General features: G+C 45.3%; 1 protein-coding gene across 3 annotated transcripts in view; it reads right to left on the bottom strand.

Annotated features, from left to right (window-relative positions):
- Window positions 1–232: 232 nt before the first annotated feature.
- LOC111874714 (zinc finger homeobox protein 4) overlaps window positions 233–15,247 on the bottom strand; it is a 310,881-nt gene continuing 295,866 nt past the window's right edge. For 2 of the 3 annotated variants that reach the window (XM_023870448.2, XM_023870447.2), the window contains exon 5: window positions 233–2,244. In XM_023870448.2, coding sequence (XP_023726216.1) covers window positions 1,409–2,244 — 836 coding nt within the window. In that variant the 3' untranslated portion in view covers window positions 233–1,408. The remainder of the gene's footprint in view (window positions 2,245–15,247) is intronic. The other variant, XM_033755572.1, reaches the window with a different exon arrangement.

The following is a 15,247-nucleotide window of genomic DNA, read 5'->3' as shown; positions in this document are numbered from 1 at the left end:
CAGCGAGTTCGGCCTCTACTGGCTTTGCGGTATCTATAATGCTTCCCCCATCTATCAGAGGCGTTAGAGACTACTGTTGGGCGGGAAATGTCCTTGAATTTGGCTCAGTGACCTCCTTAGGAGATATGAGGTTATTTTACGTGCCGTAAAGCTACGACACGGGACCCACGGCTTAAAGTCCCTCCCGGAGGGCTTGTTCTCTGAATTTTTCCGCCCTTAAAAATTCCACGACCTCCGCCGGGTTTGAACCCGCTCTACCGTGGCCTAAGTCAGTACTACGATCGCTCTGGGTTTACAGGTTGCTGCTGAATGTGTGTTCCTCGGGGCCGACCCGAAACTCTTCTTCTCACAATTATGTTGCTGCTGTACCTTTATCGAGGAATCTGTCGTGAGACTCTTCCTGCAGTTCTCTTTTGGGGTTCAATTGTGACGCAGTCAAAGCTTACTATCACGCGGATCGCAGGGCTTCAACGTGAACATTCATACATGCAGTTGGGTGGCGAACACTTTGTGTTTTAAGGTCATAATAAAACTCGTTTCTCATTTAAATTTTGTTTGGATTTTAGCATCAAACATGGTCGTCAAAGTGGCACCAGTATAGGGCACCAGAGATAACAGAGTCTGTCAATATGTATGTGTGTATGTATGTATGTGTTTAACGGCGCGCAAGTACCGATGCCTATGTGTGCCTGATTAACGTTCAGAGTGGGTCGCTTCCTACAGGATCCAGCATACATATACAGTTAGTAAGAGGTTAGCAGAAAAATATAGCAAATATTTTCTAACAAACTCAACAAAACTGGCTGTACATAGATCGGAAAATATCTTGAAACTGTAAGAGTAACAGCACAAGCTGGAGTCGAAAGGATTATATAAAATCAAGTACAGAATTATTTAAGAGATGAACTGCAAATATTCTAATAACAAAAGGTCAATAATGCAGGCTGTTTGTATGTTAGTAAAAATTTAAGACAGCAATGAGCCTGCAAAACGGAAATCAGCTAAATATGCTTGGTTACCCCTGTAGAATGAAGAAAATGCAAGACACCTTATCCGGGAGGATGACCCTTTTTGTAATTCTAAACAGAAAATTAAAATATTCGGTTTAAGACCAACGCTTGGAGATTTTTGGGCAACACAGTCCTTGACGGGCCCATGGAAACAAATAGCTCTCATGGGTGGGAGGCATACAAGTTAGAGGCTACAGGATTCCCAGTTGATAACTATGCAAATGGCTTCACGATGTCGCAACCCTAAAGACACACAATCTGAACTTCACACCACCACAAAAGCCTGCAATGCCGTGCACTCCTGCGGAGAGACCTGCAACGAGGCTCACGTAACGTCTGCGACAACGCCTGTACTGAACCAACCGGATGTTACATGAACCTCGCAAATACATGTGATCCTACTGCCCAGTGCTGGGCAGTGCGACGGGAGAGCAGGTCGGTGGGCCGTCTCCCGAATGCAGCTGTAGCAGCTTGGTCCGCTTCGGTTCCACCGGATGGCAGAAGTCGCTGCTGTCCTTACTTCCAGCGATGTTGGCATTAGAGTCGGTGGGGGCTGCGCCCGGCCCCTGCGAAGGAGCAGTGCTCTCCGCGGCAGCCCGCGCCGCTAACAACGTGATCTGATTCACAACGTCTTCCATCTCGTGGGAGAGACCAGCGGAAGGGCTCAGGGAAGCCGCTGGATGGTGCTGGTGCTGTGAAGCGGGCACCCTCTGCGTTTGGATGGGATGCTTTGTTTGCAGTGGCGTAGATGTGGTCGTAGGGGGGGCCCCGAGCTTAGTGACGTGGGCCTCACTGTCACAGTGACGCTTGAACTCAAGAAGCGAGGTCATCTTGTCTGTTTCAGCCGACGCTGGGCACAACTTGCACTCGTAATGTGTCTGCACGAGGCGGACAGCCCCGCGTGACTCGGCGGGCACACCTTGGTAGCACATAACCCGTTGGTGACCCTGCAGGCCAGCTTCACCTGGGAAGGCCAACCGACACTTCTTGCAGACGAAGCCAACCTCAGACTCTACCTCGAGACAGTACGCAGTTTGCGACGGCATCAGCGGGGGTGGGTCGGAGTCTGCAACAGCTGGGATTCGAATGATGGACACTCCTGGTTCACAGGACGACGAGGCCTCTCCGATCGCTTGCAGTGTCGTCGGTGGGAGTTGGAGCAGGTGGAGGGGAGTTCCGCCGCCGCCACCGAGTCCAGGAGATGGTTCGAACAAGCCTCCTCCGCCTCCAGTTGCTGCAAGCAAGAGAAAGCACCGCATTTATTTCACAAGAAGCGGTACCGGGACAGTTTGCCACAAACGGAATGACATGACAATCTCAAAGTAAAAATGTAAATGTTAATTTCTGAGGAAGGTACTAATATAAGTTTTCTTATGAAGGGCAGTTTGCCCCGCGTTCTCTGTGACACACATCCATAAGTGATTCAAATTGGGGTGGCCAGAGGGAATTGGAATGTCCTCTGTTCGGCATTCTTACTGCAGAACCATACTTCTGGAACTTCAGGAACTCTCCGACACCCAGACCGCGTTTCCATCGCCTCTCCCCTTCCACTGACCACCTGACGTTGTTGGTTTAAGGAAATCAACGGTCAACTGTGTCAAGCAAATGTACAGGGTAGCTCACGAAAACCTGGTGGGACTAAAATTAAACGGGACACTTCAGCTGTCGGTCTATACCGACGATGTGAATCTACTGGATGATAATGTAATTTTTTTTTTCATTGGCGCTACAGCTCTCATTTGGGACTAGGCCTACCTCCCTGAAACTCTCCATTCGGTTTTTACTAGATCTTAGATATTCGGTAGGACTCCTTGGGCGGGTGGTCAGCTCGTCGCAAGGTCGCTCTACCTGTACACAAACACAGAAAAACGCACAAAAACATCTATGCCCTGAATGGGATTCGAACCCACGATCCCGGCTTCCGAGCGAGCGAAGATAGTGCATGCCTTAGACCGCTCGGCTACCGTGACCGGCGATAATGCAAATACCATAAAGAAAAACACACAAACTTTAACTGACGTAATTAAAGAAGTTGGTCTAGAAGTAAACACAGAGAAAACTAAGTATATGTTGCTGTCTCGTCACCAAAATGCAGGGCAAAATCGTGAGATAAAGATAGGAAACAGATGTTTTGAAAACGTGGCACAGTTCAGATATTTGGGAACAACGATAACAGATCGAAACCTGATTCATGAGGAAATTAAGAGGAGATTGAATGCACGAATAGGGGAGACAAAGACTGCGTATAGGATATTGGTGGGAGAGCCAGAAGGAAAGAGACCACTGGGAAGACCAAGGCGTAGGTGGGTGGACAATATTAAAATGAATCTTAGAGAGATAGAATGGGATGGTATGGATTGGATTGATCTGACTCAGGATAGGGACCAGTGGAGGGCTCTTGTGAACACGGTAATGAACATTCGGGTTCCATAAAATACTGGGAAATTCTTGAGTAGCTGCAGAATTGGCGGCTCCTCCAGAAAGGCTCAACTCCACGAGTGAGTAAGTAGGTAAGTAAGAAATATACTTATTATTTAAAACGCATTTTTTTAATTGAACAAGATGTGGTCCAAGGTTCCGGCAAAGGATTTAGTTCCAGAATGTGACATTACAGAGGGGTTGTCATTCGTCAGCGTGCCACCGACTAGTGATAACACATGATTTGATGCATTAACTCCATATGTACTATGCTACAAGCCAAAAGGTCGCGGGCTCGATTCCCAATAATCTCCTTAAATTTTTCAATTGTCCTAATCATTGCAGCAGTACCAGGAAACTTCCTGGCGCGTAAGGGTGACAACCTCACCGCCATCTGTGAGCCGAATGTCTAGAAAATGTGGGAGCGTCGACATCTCACAACCCTATGTGCGTCCACGGCCAGAGACGCGGATATCTTTACCTTATTAATCGCATATGGCTGCCTAGCGACAAACAGAAGTGTGCATGATCGCTTTATGCATTAAGCCTTATCGGTTTCCTAGCAACCACCAGGATAGGAACACGGTCAAGGGATTGCAGAAAGATTTTTTGTTATAGAAGACCATAAAAGTTTGATACAAGCACATAAGAACATGCGTACATATTAATAAGCATGTCGACTCATCACCCTCCCCAGCAGGCAATTGTTTCATTAAGGCCGTGGTGATGGTGCTGCTGCCAACTGGCAATTACGTGAGTGAGAATGTCCCCTCATTCAGTGACACTAACAACAATTAACGTTTCAACTCTGTTAATACAAGCCTCTGATGTCACATCCTTTACGTGTTATTTTTTTCTCCAAACATACCCATCATAATTGCACTATGCATGGTACACGTCACATCCGGATGTATTTCATTACTACGGCCATTGAGATATTCGAGACTTTAATGAATAGAAGAGTGTCGTTAGTCAATAGTGACGGTTGGTTGGTTTGTTATTCTCATAAAGGGGAAATTAGCCATTCTAGGACGCTTCAGAATTATGTGCTTCCCACAGTTATGGCTGATGACCTTCCCTGCTTTAAACATATACTATTCTTTTCGATTACGTAAAAAGTAATCAATAAACAAATGTAATGTCAAGCAAACATAACTCAATTTACGAACTTGTCAATTATATAAGAAGACGACTGCTAACTGCTGTTTACTCTGTGCCAGAATTTCATTTGGTTTCGAGTAATTCGCTGTTGGCCTTCGCCAGCAGATTTATTTCTGGTTCAGGGCGGCACGGGAATCATGATTATATTTTCTGCCTTCAAATGGGGCACGCGGTACCGTAGTTAGTTGAGGCACTATGCTACAAGCCGGAAGATCGCGGGTTCAAGTCCCGGTGAGCTCACTGTGCAGACGACAAACAGAAATCATACAAAATCATGAGAATGAAAATGTTCGCGGTATAGGACAAGGTGAAGCCAGACATAGAAAATATAAGATGTTTTAACCTGGCGGTGGTCAAGTTTACGACCGTTCAAATGACTAAGTTTCGTTGTAGCATAAGATATGTAAGTTAGGCATGAGCTGCTCTGTAAAGCCTGTACTGACAGAGGACTTGCGTGTAGTGCAGAAGGAAGAGTTTTCGATAACGCGTTATATGTGCGAAATATACACTTGACGAAAGGTCAAGTGTATTCATAAAAGACAGACCCATCTTCTCGTCAGAGAGGATGTTACATAAGGCCTATTACCGCAAGAGTTCAGTTGGAAAAAAAAAATATCTCTGGTCGTGAGTCTCAAGGGGCTTGATGCCAAGACGAACTGATTGGCGGTAAACCGCCAGTCGTAAAGTAACTCTATCTTGCTGGAATGATAATTGAAGGAGTCTCTTGAGACGGCAGTCAAAGATGACTGAGAAGAGATGGCAACTGACAGTTACAGTGAGACTAGTATAATTATTGTGTTGAGATCCGTTGCCAGGATACGACTAGTGAAGTCTGAGAACACTAGTGTGTGTGTGTAACGGTGAAATGTAAAGGGTGCAGATCAGAGATAGCGCTGTCTTGCCTGTAATTACGAGCGCATTAGTGCATCAAATCAAAATCCCTTCTATAGTCACGCACACCTAAATACATGACCATATACAGCCTACAGAGCTCAGCCCGTGTAGCGACTATGGATTGGACGGCTAGGGTTCGATTTCCGTTAGAGGCAAGAGACTTAGCGTTCAGAGCAGCTCTGGGCCCCACCGAGCCTCCAATACAATTAGTACCGGGGGTTATATCCCCGTGGTTAAAGTAGCCGGAGCTTGAAGCTGACCACTCATTTCGTTATAGTGATGAGGTCGAGAATGGTGTAGCTACACCCCCACTCTCCAGCAAGGCACGGTGCTTAATTAAAGGTAGGCATGACTTGGGCTTCCTTGTGACTCTGCCAATTTTACTGAAATACGCCGACTAAACGCTCGAACAAACTGCAAAGTGAGGAGCTTCATAACTTGAACTCTTGGCCCAGTATACGAAATAGAACGATCACGTCAAGGAGAATGAAATGGGCACAGCGTGTAATGCGAATGAGGGAGAAGAGGAATGCATATAGGATATTGGTGGGGAAGCCAGAAAGAAAGAGACCTCTAGGAAGACCAGTACGTAGGTGGTTGGACAATATTAAAATGGATCTTAGAGAGATAGGATTGGATCGATCTGGCTCAGGATAGGGACCAGTGGAGGGCTCATGTGAAGACGGTGATGAACCATCGGGTTCAATAAAATAGTGGGAAGTTCCTGAGTAGCTGCACAACTGGAAGCTTCTCAAGAAGGGTTCGGCTCCATGAGTGAGCGAGGGAGTGAACATGCCGATAAAACACTAATGTTTCGTTAGCTACACTCCACATAGCTCTGAAGGTTCCCTGACGCTTGCTTCTTGGCACCTGTTGTGCGTATTCGCGTCCCAGCTGTGGCTATATGAATCACGTGAATTCGTCATCCGTTTATCCAAGGCAGTGTCAGCTCTCGCCTGTGTTTCAGTCTTAATAACAAGCCACTTCATTAATTAGGATTTCCCCTCTCAGAAGAGCCACGTAACAAGCAATTATCCCCCTCCCTTTACCAAGTTCAAATTAATTAAGGATTCTAAAACGTTGATACACATGCAAGAGACCCTTTCGGACTCCGCCGGCTGCTCTACGGGTCACAAGGGCGACAAACTGATTGACGAGACAAATGTCTAAAGGGATTAGCCAACTTAACAAAACATAATGCGAAAAAAGATGCTGGGGCACGCAGTACTGTCGTTGATTGAGGCACTATGTTACAAGCTGGGAGGTCACGAGTTCGATTACCGATGACACCTTTTTTTTTTTCAATTGACCTAATCCCTCCATCGCACTATGGTCCTAGGGCCGACTCAGCCTCTAAAAGAAATGAGCACCAGGAATATTCTTAGGGGTAAAGGGCGGCCGGTGAGTAGGGCTGACAACCTTACCGCGCCATCTGTGAGCAGACTGTCTTGAAAATTTGGGAGCCTCGACGCCTCACAGTCCTATGGGCCTTCATGGCCTGTTACACGGACAGCGCAAATAAAAGCGAAGTGAGATGAACAAGATCCTGAGGGCAGCTACACGTACACTTACTGTGAGATCATTCTGCCCGCAATCACTTTCTGATGTGTGGCTTTCTCATGGCGATAAACACTGAGTTAACAGTCAGCTTGGATGTGAGAACGTGTAGTTTGGTAGTCAGTTATTAACATTTTGGACGAATGTGTTCCCTCAATTTCTATTTTCTATCTGAAGCAGGTTTGTCTTCAGGTCAGGAGACAAGAGACAGGAGTTGCAGATTACTCCGAAAAGCTGTGAAGCACCTACCAAATTGTAAGGTGTCACAACCACCAAAAGGATTTCATATCTCTTGTCTTCTGAGTTCGCTGAATATCTGAATATCTACGGAAAACCTGTAGGAATGAGAACACTTGCGAGACCTACGAACAACTGAGAGGATTTTAACCAGATGCGGTGTGTGTGTGTGTGTGGACGGGACTCCCAATGTTCTGAGTAGGTCCGGTGCCGGCCTTGAACGAGGGAGGTCATGATTCCACGTGACTGACGAATTTCTTGAGTACCTGAGACAATATCCGCATCTGAAAAACGGCGTACGAAAAATAAAACCACTGCAATAATCTAAAAGTTCTATTTCCTGAGATATGACGCCGTATAGTACCGTGAAACGGCCGAAGTTTCGAAGAAACATGTCGCTTCCATCTTCAGTGTCGAACAAAAAATCAAGCATTAAAACAGGCAGAAAGCTCTGCTTTTCAACAGACTACACGGCGTCATACCCAGAAGACCGCTTCGAGAACTTCAAGTCCCACACGGCAACAGTCGGCCACACAACTCAAAGCAAGGAAGCAGTGAGCAACACAACGAAATTCGGGTTACGTACGAATCTAAAATTTCTGTAGTCGGAGTTTCGGTACTGTACAACATGTCGCCATGCAGTTTAGTATGAGGATAGGGACGTTTCGGGGAGACCTGCTGCTTTCAATTGGCACCCTAAATGTTCATAATGTGACGTGTACAGCCGTTGCTATGCAACAACCACAAGATGGGCGGATATACCAAGGCCGTTTGTGGGCAAGAGGTCGGTCAACACGTTCCCAGAGCAATGAATCGAAGAGCAACAATAGAGGTACTGTTGGAAAAGGGGGGTTTCTGCTAGATCCGTGCCGAGATGTTATAAGCAACGGCCAATGTTACAGCTTAGTCACTTCTGTACAGGAAAATGCGAAGAGAGGACTTGAGCCGGAGGCAGAGGAACAGCCACTGTTGCAGCAGTTACCAGGAAACATCTAGTTACAAACCGAGAACACCAGACTGTGTGCCCTAGTAAAGTGTAAAGTGTGGAAACAGCGATTGTGTTATAGTTATTTGTAGTTACGATCTGTAAGTGGTTAATAAATCTATTCACCAATCCAAACCGCGTCTACAATCACACACATCAAGTGACAATACGTTAAATTAAACTGTGAACACTAAACATACAGAGAGTGGCAACACCAATGAATGACATACAGCATACCACGACAGAGTAAAGTCCACGTCGACGTTACCGTGCACGAGACAGAAGTGGTTACAGGCTGAAAAGGTAGGCCATAGGAATCTGCAGAGGTCAGAAAGTAGTAATGTGTTTTATATTTGCTGTGGATTCTCTGAGATTTGGAGTTCTCGAAGTGGTGATTATGCTCTGGGATATCAAGCCCATGCAGTCAGAAGTTTTCCGACGTTTCGGAGGGACGCAATTCATCCATCTTCAGGGTCAAGAAATAAGAGCACCCAACAGGTTGGTCTACTGGTAACGGTATAGACTTGTATTGGAGCGGTGCTCAGTTCGAATCTCGGCCGAACATTGGATATCCTGGCTGATTTTATCCGTTGTTTTCCTCAGTCCATCCATAACATTTGTTTGGGGTAATAGCTCAATTAGGACATGAATGATTCCTTCCAAATCTTTCCAGTTCATCAATTGATCATTCAAAGCTATATAATTAAGGTAGAGTAAATAATCAGGAGCCAGGACTGCTCAGTCGGTATAGCGACTTGCTATGGGCTGGAGAACCGAAAGGTCGGAGTTCGAGTCCTGGCGGGGGCAAGAATTTTCTTATTTCCACGTCGTCCAGACCGGCTCTGGGACCCACCCAACTTCGTATCCGATGGATAAAGAGGCCGAGGCGTGAAGCTGACAACTCACCTTCAACTAGTGCCGAAGTCAGGGAAATGTGGATCTATACATCCGCTCCCCCATACGCCTTCATGGCGCAGTGCTTAATTAGTTAAGCACAGGGACAATTTTCTCTTTATACAGTAAATAATCAGAACGAAACATGTTTTAACAACATAAGCAACAGGACAAGACAGCAGTTTACTCGCCCAGTTATTTTAACATCTTACAATGACCACATTGGTCGAAGCATGTAAATATAAAGTTTTAAATTGAATAACTTTTAATAAATTGTATAAAACACTGTGTTACAGTATGTGAGACTGCAAAAAAAAACTAATCGACATTGAGAAAAGAGTTCCGTCCTTGGCTAACTCTTTGCACCTCGAATAAGGGGGGAGGGGCAGTATTTACTTCCTGAAACGTATGTAAACTTCTACAAGTCTATACGGCGTCATATCCCAGAAGCTAGTATCTTCAGTACTATTTTCCGTTCTTGTTAATTCGATATCCTGAGGACTATGCATCCAGTTACATAACATCACAGAATGATGAGCTGAAACATTTTAAAAATAAATATATGATGAATAACACACGTTTACATCACACAACATGGCGAGGGAGCGCATTCGTTGTATAAACTCCGTCAGTTTTCCCCATTCCGTAAGCAATCTAATTTAAAGACGATACAAAGGACGTTACAAGCAGAATGGAAACTATATCCCTAACGATGTCTCATTTTCCATATGAAGTTTCGCCCCCCTCTTCCTTCTTTGCCGTAATAATGCCCATCCCACGAGCTTTGGAAAAGATTTCAAAAGAAAAGTTCCCCCACCCCCACCACCCTGCAGCCCAGTAAACAAGACGCAAGCCAAGGAGCAAAACAGTCCGATAGCATCAGACTTACAGAGAATAACATTCAGGGGCGGCAGCTAGGCAACAGGAACGGAATAACGGGCAAGAGTAACTTCCCGTCCGAAATTCCCGTCTGTCGAACAAGCAGCAGATCTGTTACCGACTGATCCTAACAATATTATTGTCTCCCCCTTGGCACTAGAGCCTCAGTGGGCCTAGGCCTACCTCCATGAACTTCTCCATTCACTTCGGTTTTTCTAGATCTTACACATTCGGTAGGACTCCTTGGGCGGGTGATCAGCTCGTCGCAAGGCCTGTACCTATACACAAACACAGAAAATCGCACACACACACAAACTAAACATCCATGGCCTGAGTGAGATTGGAACCCACGATCCCGGTTTCCAAGGGAGCGAAGACAGTACATGCCTTAGACCGCTCGGCTACCGTGACCGGCCCACAATATTCTTAGACGCATTAAAAAGGTAAGGTTGTCCCTGTGCCAAATTAATTAGGCACTACGCCATGGCTCTACAGCCCTTGTGGACCTTGGCCGCTTTTCACTTTCTTAATCTGTACGGCACATGTCTCAGACCGCTGGGCTACCGTGACCGGCCCTCGTCACATTGCATAACTAAAACAGAATGTTTCTGTGAGGAGTTACATTCTCGGCGTTACAATACTATGAATCGGGCCGGCGCGGGGNTGGGGGGAGTTACCTTCTCGGCGTGACAATCTGTGGAGGGGGGCCGGGGGGGGGGGGGGGGGGGCTTAGCCGCCTCGTTTTCCCGTGTTCGTCTCCTTCTCCCAGCTTACAGGTAGATACAGTGCGGTCGCATTGCATGTGAGTTTGCGTTCCTGATGACAACTCTGAAACCCATACGTGATTCTTGCCAAATCTTTCTGGGATTCGTATTATTTCAAATTTCGCGCATAAAGTGGGATTTTATTAATACTTCTTAATATAGCGCTATTTCAGATTCGCATAAAATGCGACCGAAATGTATATTGTACCAAGCGAATTTGTGTAGCGGTTGTCTAGACCTGCACCTGAGATGTGCTGGGCTTCAGACTTGGTAGGGACACCGACTTCCGTAATCTCCCGAAACATCTTTCCAACTGGCGGTGAAAACTTGAACTAGTGCCTGTGTTTCAATCATTAAATTACCAAGACATGAAGACATACGAGGGAATGCAGGTACAGTTCTACCATTTAAACCTCAGCACTACATGGATATAACAAGTTCCACGCCCCGGCCGCTTTAGCCCTAGGAGAAGGGCTCCAGGTACACACTGAACAGGAAGCCGGGTGGGGTCCAGAGATGTGGAAGATGTGCCGAAAAAGGAAACGTCTTGTCCCTGCCAGAAATCGAACCCTCGACAGTTCATCCCGTAATCACTACACTGACTGAGCTATCTCGACAGTTGTAAAAAATATGGATTAGCTGTACTTTTAGAAACTGTATAAATGGGGGGGGGGTGCATGAGGAGAGTCTTAGAAGTTCGTGTGCCGAGAGGTGAACGTCAATGAATACACATTTGCACGAGTTCAGTTTCTTAACCCCCCCCCCCCAAAAACACATTTCATAGTCCATATAAAGACGCCCCTCTGCTTGCTGCTCCCAAAGCTTATAACCGCCCTGAAACAGACAAGTCTGTGACGCCGTACACAGTTGTCCTTACACAAATATGCAGAAAGCAAAACAGCAATAAAAGAAGAGGAAACGTGGCATACACAGCTGCCTTCAGATATGCGCGTCAGATCAAGGCATAAGCGGCATACTCTCTTGTGGAGAGCGGTGCGTCTTCTGCCATGTAAAGACGTCAAATTTCCATTTACAGCCTGAATTCCTTATTTTGAAGAAAATAAAATGAGGTGTATGAGATCACCTTGCTGCCTGCGTCGCCATCCGTTTTCTTTTGTTTTCTATGCGGTCCGTGTCGTAAAAGGAAAAAAAGTAAAGGTATCCCTGTAACAAGCCGTGGAGTCCCATAGGGTTGTGAGACGTTGAGGCTCTCACATTTTCTAGACAATCGGCTCACAGATGGCGGTGAGGTTGTCAGCCTTAACACGCCTGCAGCCGCCTTTTACACCCCATGAAGATTCCTGGTACTCATTTCTATTAGAGGCTGAGTCAACCCCTGGGCCACAGTGTGGCTGGAAGGATTAGGTAAATTAAAAAAATCCAGTTATCCCATGGGGAATCGATAGGATAGTGCGTCAACCATACTACCGCAAGGAAAATTTAGGTGATTAGTTCTTCCAAGAACTTGTTTCTCTTTCTTTCTTTTCAAGTTTCCAGGGCCCATCCTGAGAGAACATTGGAGGGAACGCATTACCGAATCTTGCTGCCCACTGAGGACAAAACACATGAATGTGAACAGTGAAGTTATGATGTCACATTGTGTCGGGAATCAAACAGTTCCTTGTGCCACTTTTAACTGCACACATTTCTTACACTCTACCATTGAATTGATTTTTTCCACCCTCAATTTTCTTAAAGGGGGAAGAGTAAAAAAATAACAGGCGATACAAGGCGGACATACTTAACTGAAACACACCAACAAAAATGTTCCTAACAACAGACTTTGTTTAAAAATAATTATTTCCCAACAAACACAATACAATTTAGAAGAAAACATGACACACATCATGCTTCATGTTAGGGTGTGAATTTATTTATTTATGGTCCCTTTAACTACAATGTATCTCAAACTATACCGCGAGTTCCACGATTTCCACCACTTCAGAGTCTTGTTATCCGTGAGAAGTGTTACAGCAACATAAGTGGGAACGCAAGTGGTTAGAGAGAGACAGAGCTATGGGTAGGACAGTCGCATTTGTGTATTAACACATGGAATTCAATGGGATTTGAGGTTGGGTGATCGCGGTGGCCAATTAGTGAAAAGAAAACGGCCAGGTCAGCGATCAGGTATGACGTGGCGTGAAGCTGAAAGGGTACATTTTTAAGGAACTTGGGGGTTTCGTTTTTATAATTGTTACTAACACATAATTTTATGACTTTCTGGAGCACAGTTAAATACCTCCATTTGCAGCACTACTGAAACTACCAATGCGCCTACTGTCTTCGCCATAGCTGCTTAGCCCTTGGCATGCTGCAACTCGAAGAAAAACCGAATTGTTCGATATGTGATATCATCGAGTTCTGCAAACGTCTGTCGACAGGTACAAAGGGAAAGCTATCCATGTAACAGATAATAGGTTCACAGATGGCGGGGAGGTTGTCAGCCTCACCCCAGGGCCATAGTGTGGCTGGAAGGATGTCAATTGAAAAATCAAATAACCTCATTTTGAATCGAACCTGCGGCCTTCTGCCTTGTAGTACAGTGCCTCAAGCAATTACGCTACCGCGTGCCCCACGAATTCTTTTTAAACTGGACGACAATAACGGACGAGGTTGCTGCTACTGTGTAGAGCATTATATGACACTATAGCATAAATTAATATTGTTTCATAACATGATCATGCATGTGACTGTTATGCCACTTTGATTTTCCCTAATCTGAGAGGGGTCTATAAATGTATGCATTATTTCATTTTAATTGATTTCGCGTGTTATGATGATTGCATTATCCGTGTCTGCTGCAGATATTTTAAGCCGAATACTAATCATTTTCTTTCAAAGGGGTAGTTATGAAGCGTTCCATTTTCTGGGATAAAATGCGGTGGAGGCAGTTTCAAGTCAACGGACGTGTTGGTGGAACACGCCGCCTCTAGAAACCAACACGAAACACGGAGTTCTGCTTGCAACCTTTTTCATGCTTTGTTTATTCTTGTAACCCTGAACATGGCGGCGACATGTTCCTTCGAAACGCTGGTTAACTTTCAAAGGACTACAAGGCGATATGTTACAACAGAAGGCAGAACCCTTCATAACCACTGTCTTCTTTTTACTGTGGTCCTGATAACTTGTATACTTCATAAAACATCACTGGGGTAATGAAGTTATGGCCCGGTCACAGTGGCCGCGCGGTCTAAGGCATGAACTGTCTTCGCCCGCTCGAACGCTGCAACCATGGGTTNATGAGAGGGATATGTAGCATGCATGGGAGAACTGAGACATGCATAAAACTCTTCGGAGGGAAACCTGTAGGGAGGGGAAGAAAATATTTAGGTTCAGATGGTAGGATAATATTAAAATGGATATAAAATAGAAAAGATAAGATTAATTTGTTTCAAAATAGGGACCAATGGCAGGCTCTTGGGGCTCAAGGAAAGGCGGGTAGTTTCTTGATTATCTGAGCGACTATGTGTTTTATGCATCATGGAATTATCTCTGTGCCGTGAATTTGACTGCACTGCGAAACTTACACAATTTGCGGACAAGTTGGTCCTTCCTCTTTCGAGGCGCCAATCCAGCCAAACTTGGCCACAATATAACCGAAAAAAAATCGCCGCTGAAACTACTAAGATGAAAATTTAGCACCATACTAATTTTTTTAATTAAAAAATCCGTGCTTGCAAAACGGCCAGGAATATGGTTCGGCTTGCTGGGGAGATCTTATAATTGAACATTACGCCGCTCAGAACCAACCCCTGCTTCTCCACTTCATCACCCCATACACTCAAAACCACCCTTACTAAAAAGAAATCCAAGTCTATGCGTTTCTTTAAGACCGTTTTTCCTCTCTTCCTTCCTGTATTTTTAACTTTCTCCCCTCATCCACATTTTTACTTCCCCAAGAAGAATCTGCAACCCTCCAAACACATACAACTCCCCCGGTCGCCCGACTTCCTCATATTTCCCACCTCCCACTACAGCCTCGAAGCGCAAAAGAAAAAATAAAAGAAAAACTACGCCGGCCTGCAAGAAGAAACACGCAGAAGGAGGAATTAACAGAGGCAATTTAATTTTTATGGAAAGTAGCTAGGGTGAGAGTGAGGGGAGGTCGGGCAGGAGAGGAAGAGGCGAGTATATTTTCTGAGTATTTTTAATTAGAGGCTTCTACGGACATTATGATTAAATGAAGGAAGTAGTGGGGTGGGGGGGTCTCTCTCGATTACTAAAGGCGAGCATGTGCATACAGTTACAGAACACCCCTCAGATGGTGGGGGGCGGGAGAAAAAGAAACTGCAGGGCTTTTCAATTGCAGTTTTCGTCTTCAGATTTCCCAAGTCCATTAAGAAAAATAATTACGATATAAAACAGTTTCCTTTCCCTCTGAGTTAAAAAAAATGGTAATTCCAAAGACAGTGAGTTCATGTACAGGATCTCCTTAAAGCCCTTAGCCT

The sequence above is a fragment of the Cryptotermes secundus genome, unplaced genomic scaffold, assembly GCF_002891405.2.
Source record: "Cryptotermes secundus unplaced genomic scaffold, Csec_1.0 scaffold313, whole genome shotgun sequence".
Taxonomy (NCBI): domain Eukaryota; kingdom Metazoa; phylum Arthropoda; class Insecta; order Blattodea; family Kalotermitidae; genus Cryptotermes; species Cryptotermes secundus.
Note: the sequence above shows the minus strand (reverse complement) of the source record. Positions and strands in the feature narration are given on the sequence as shown.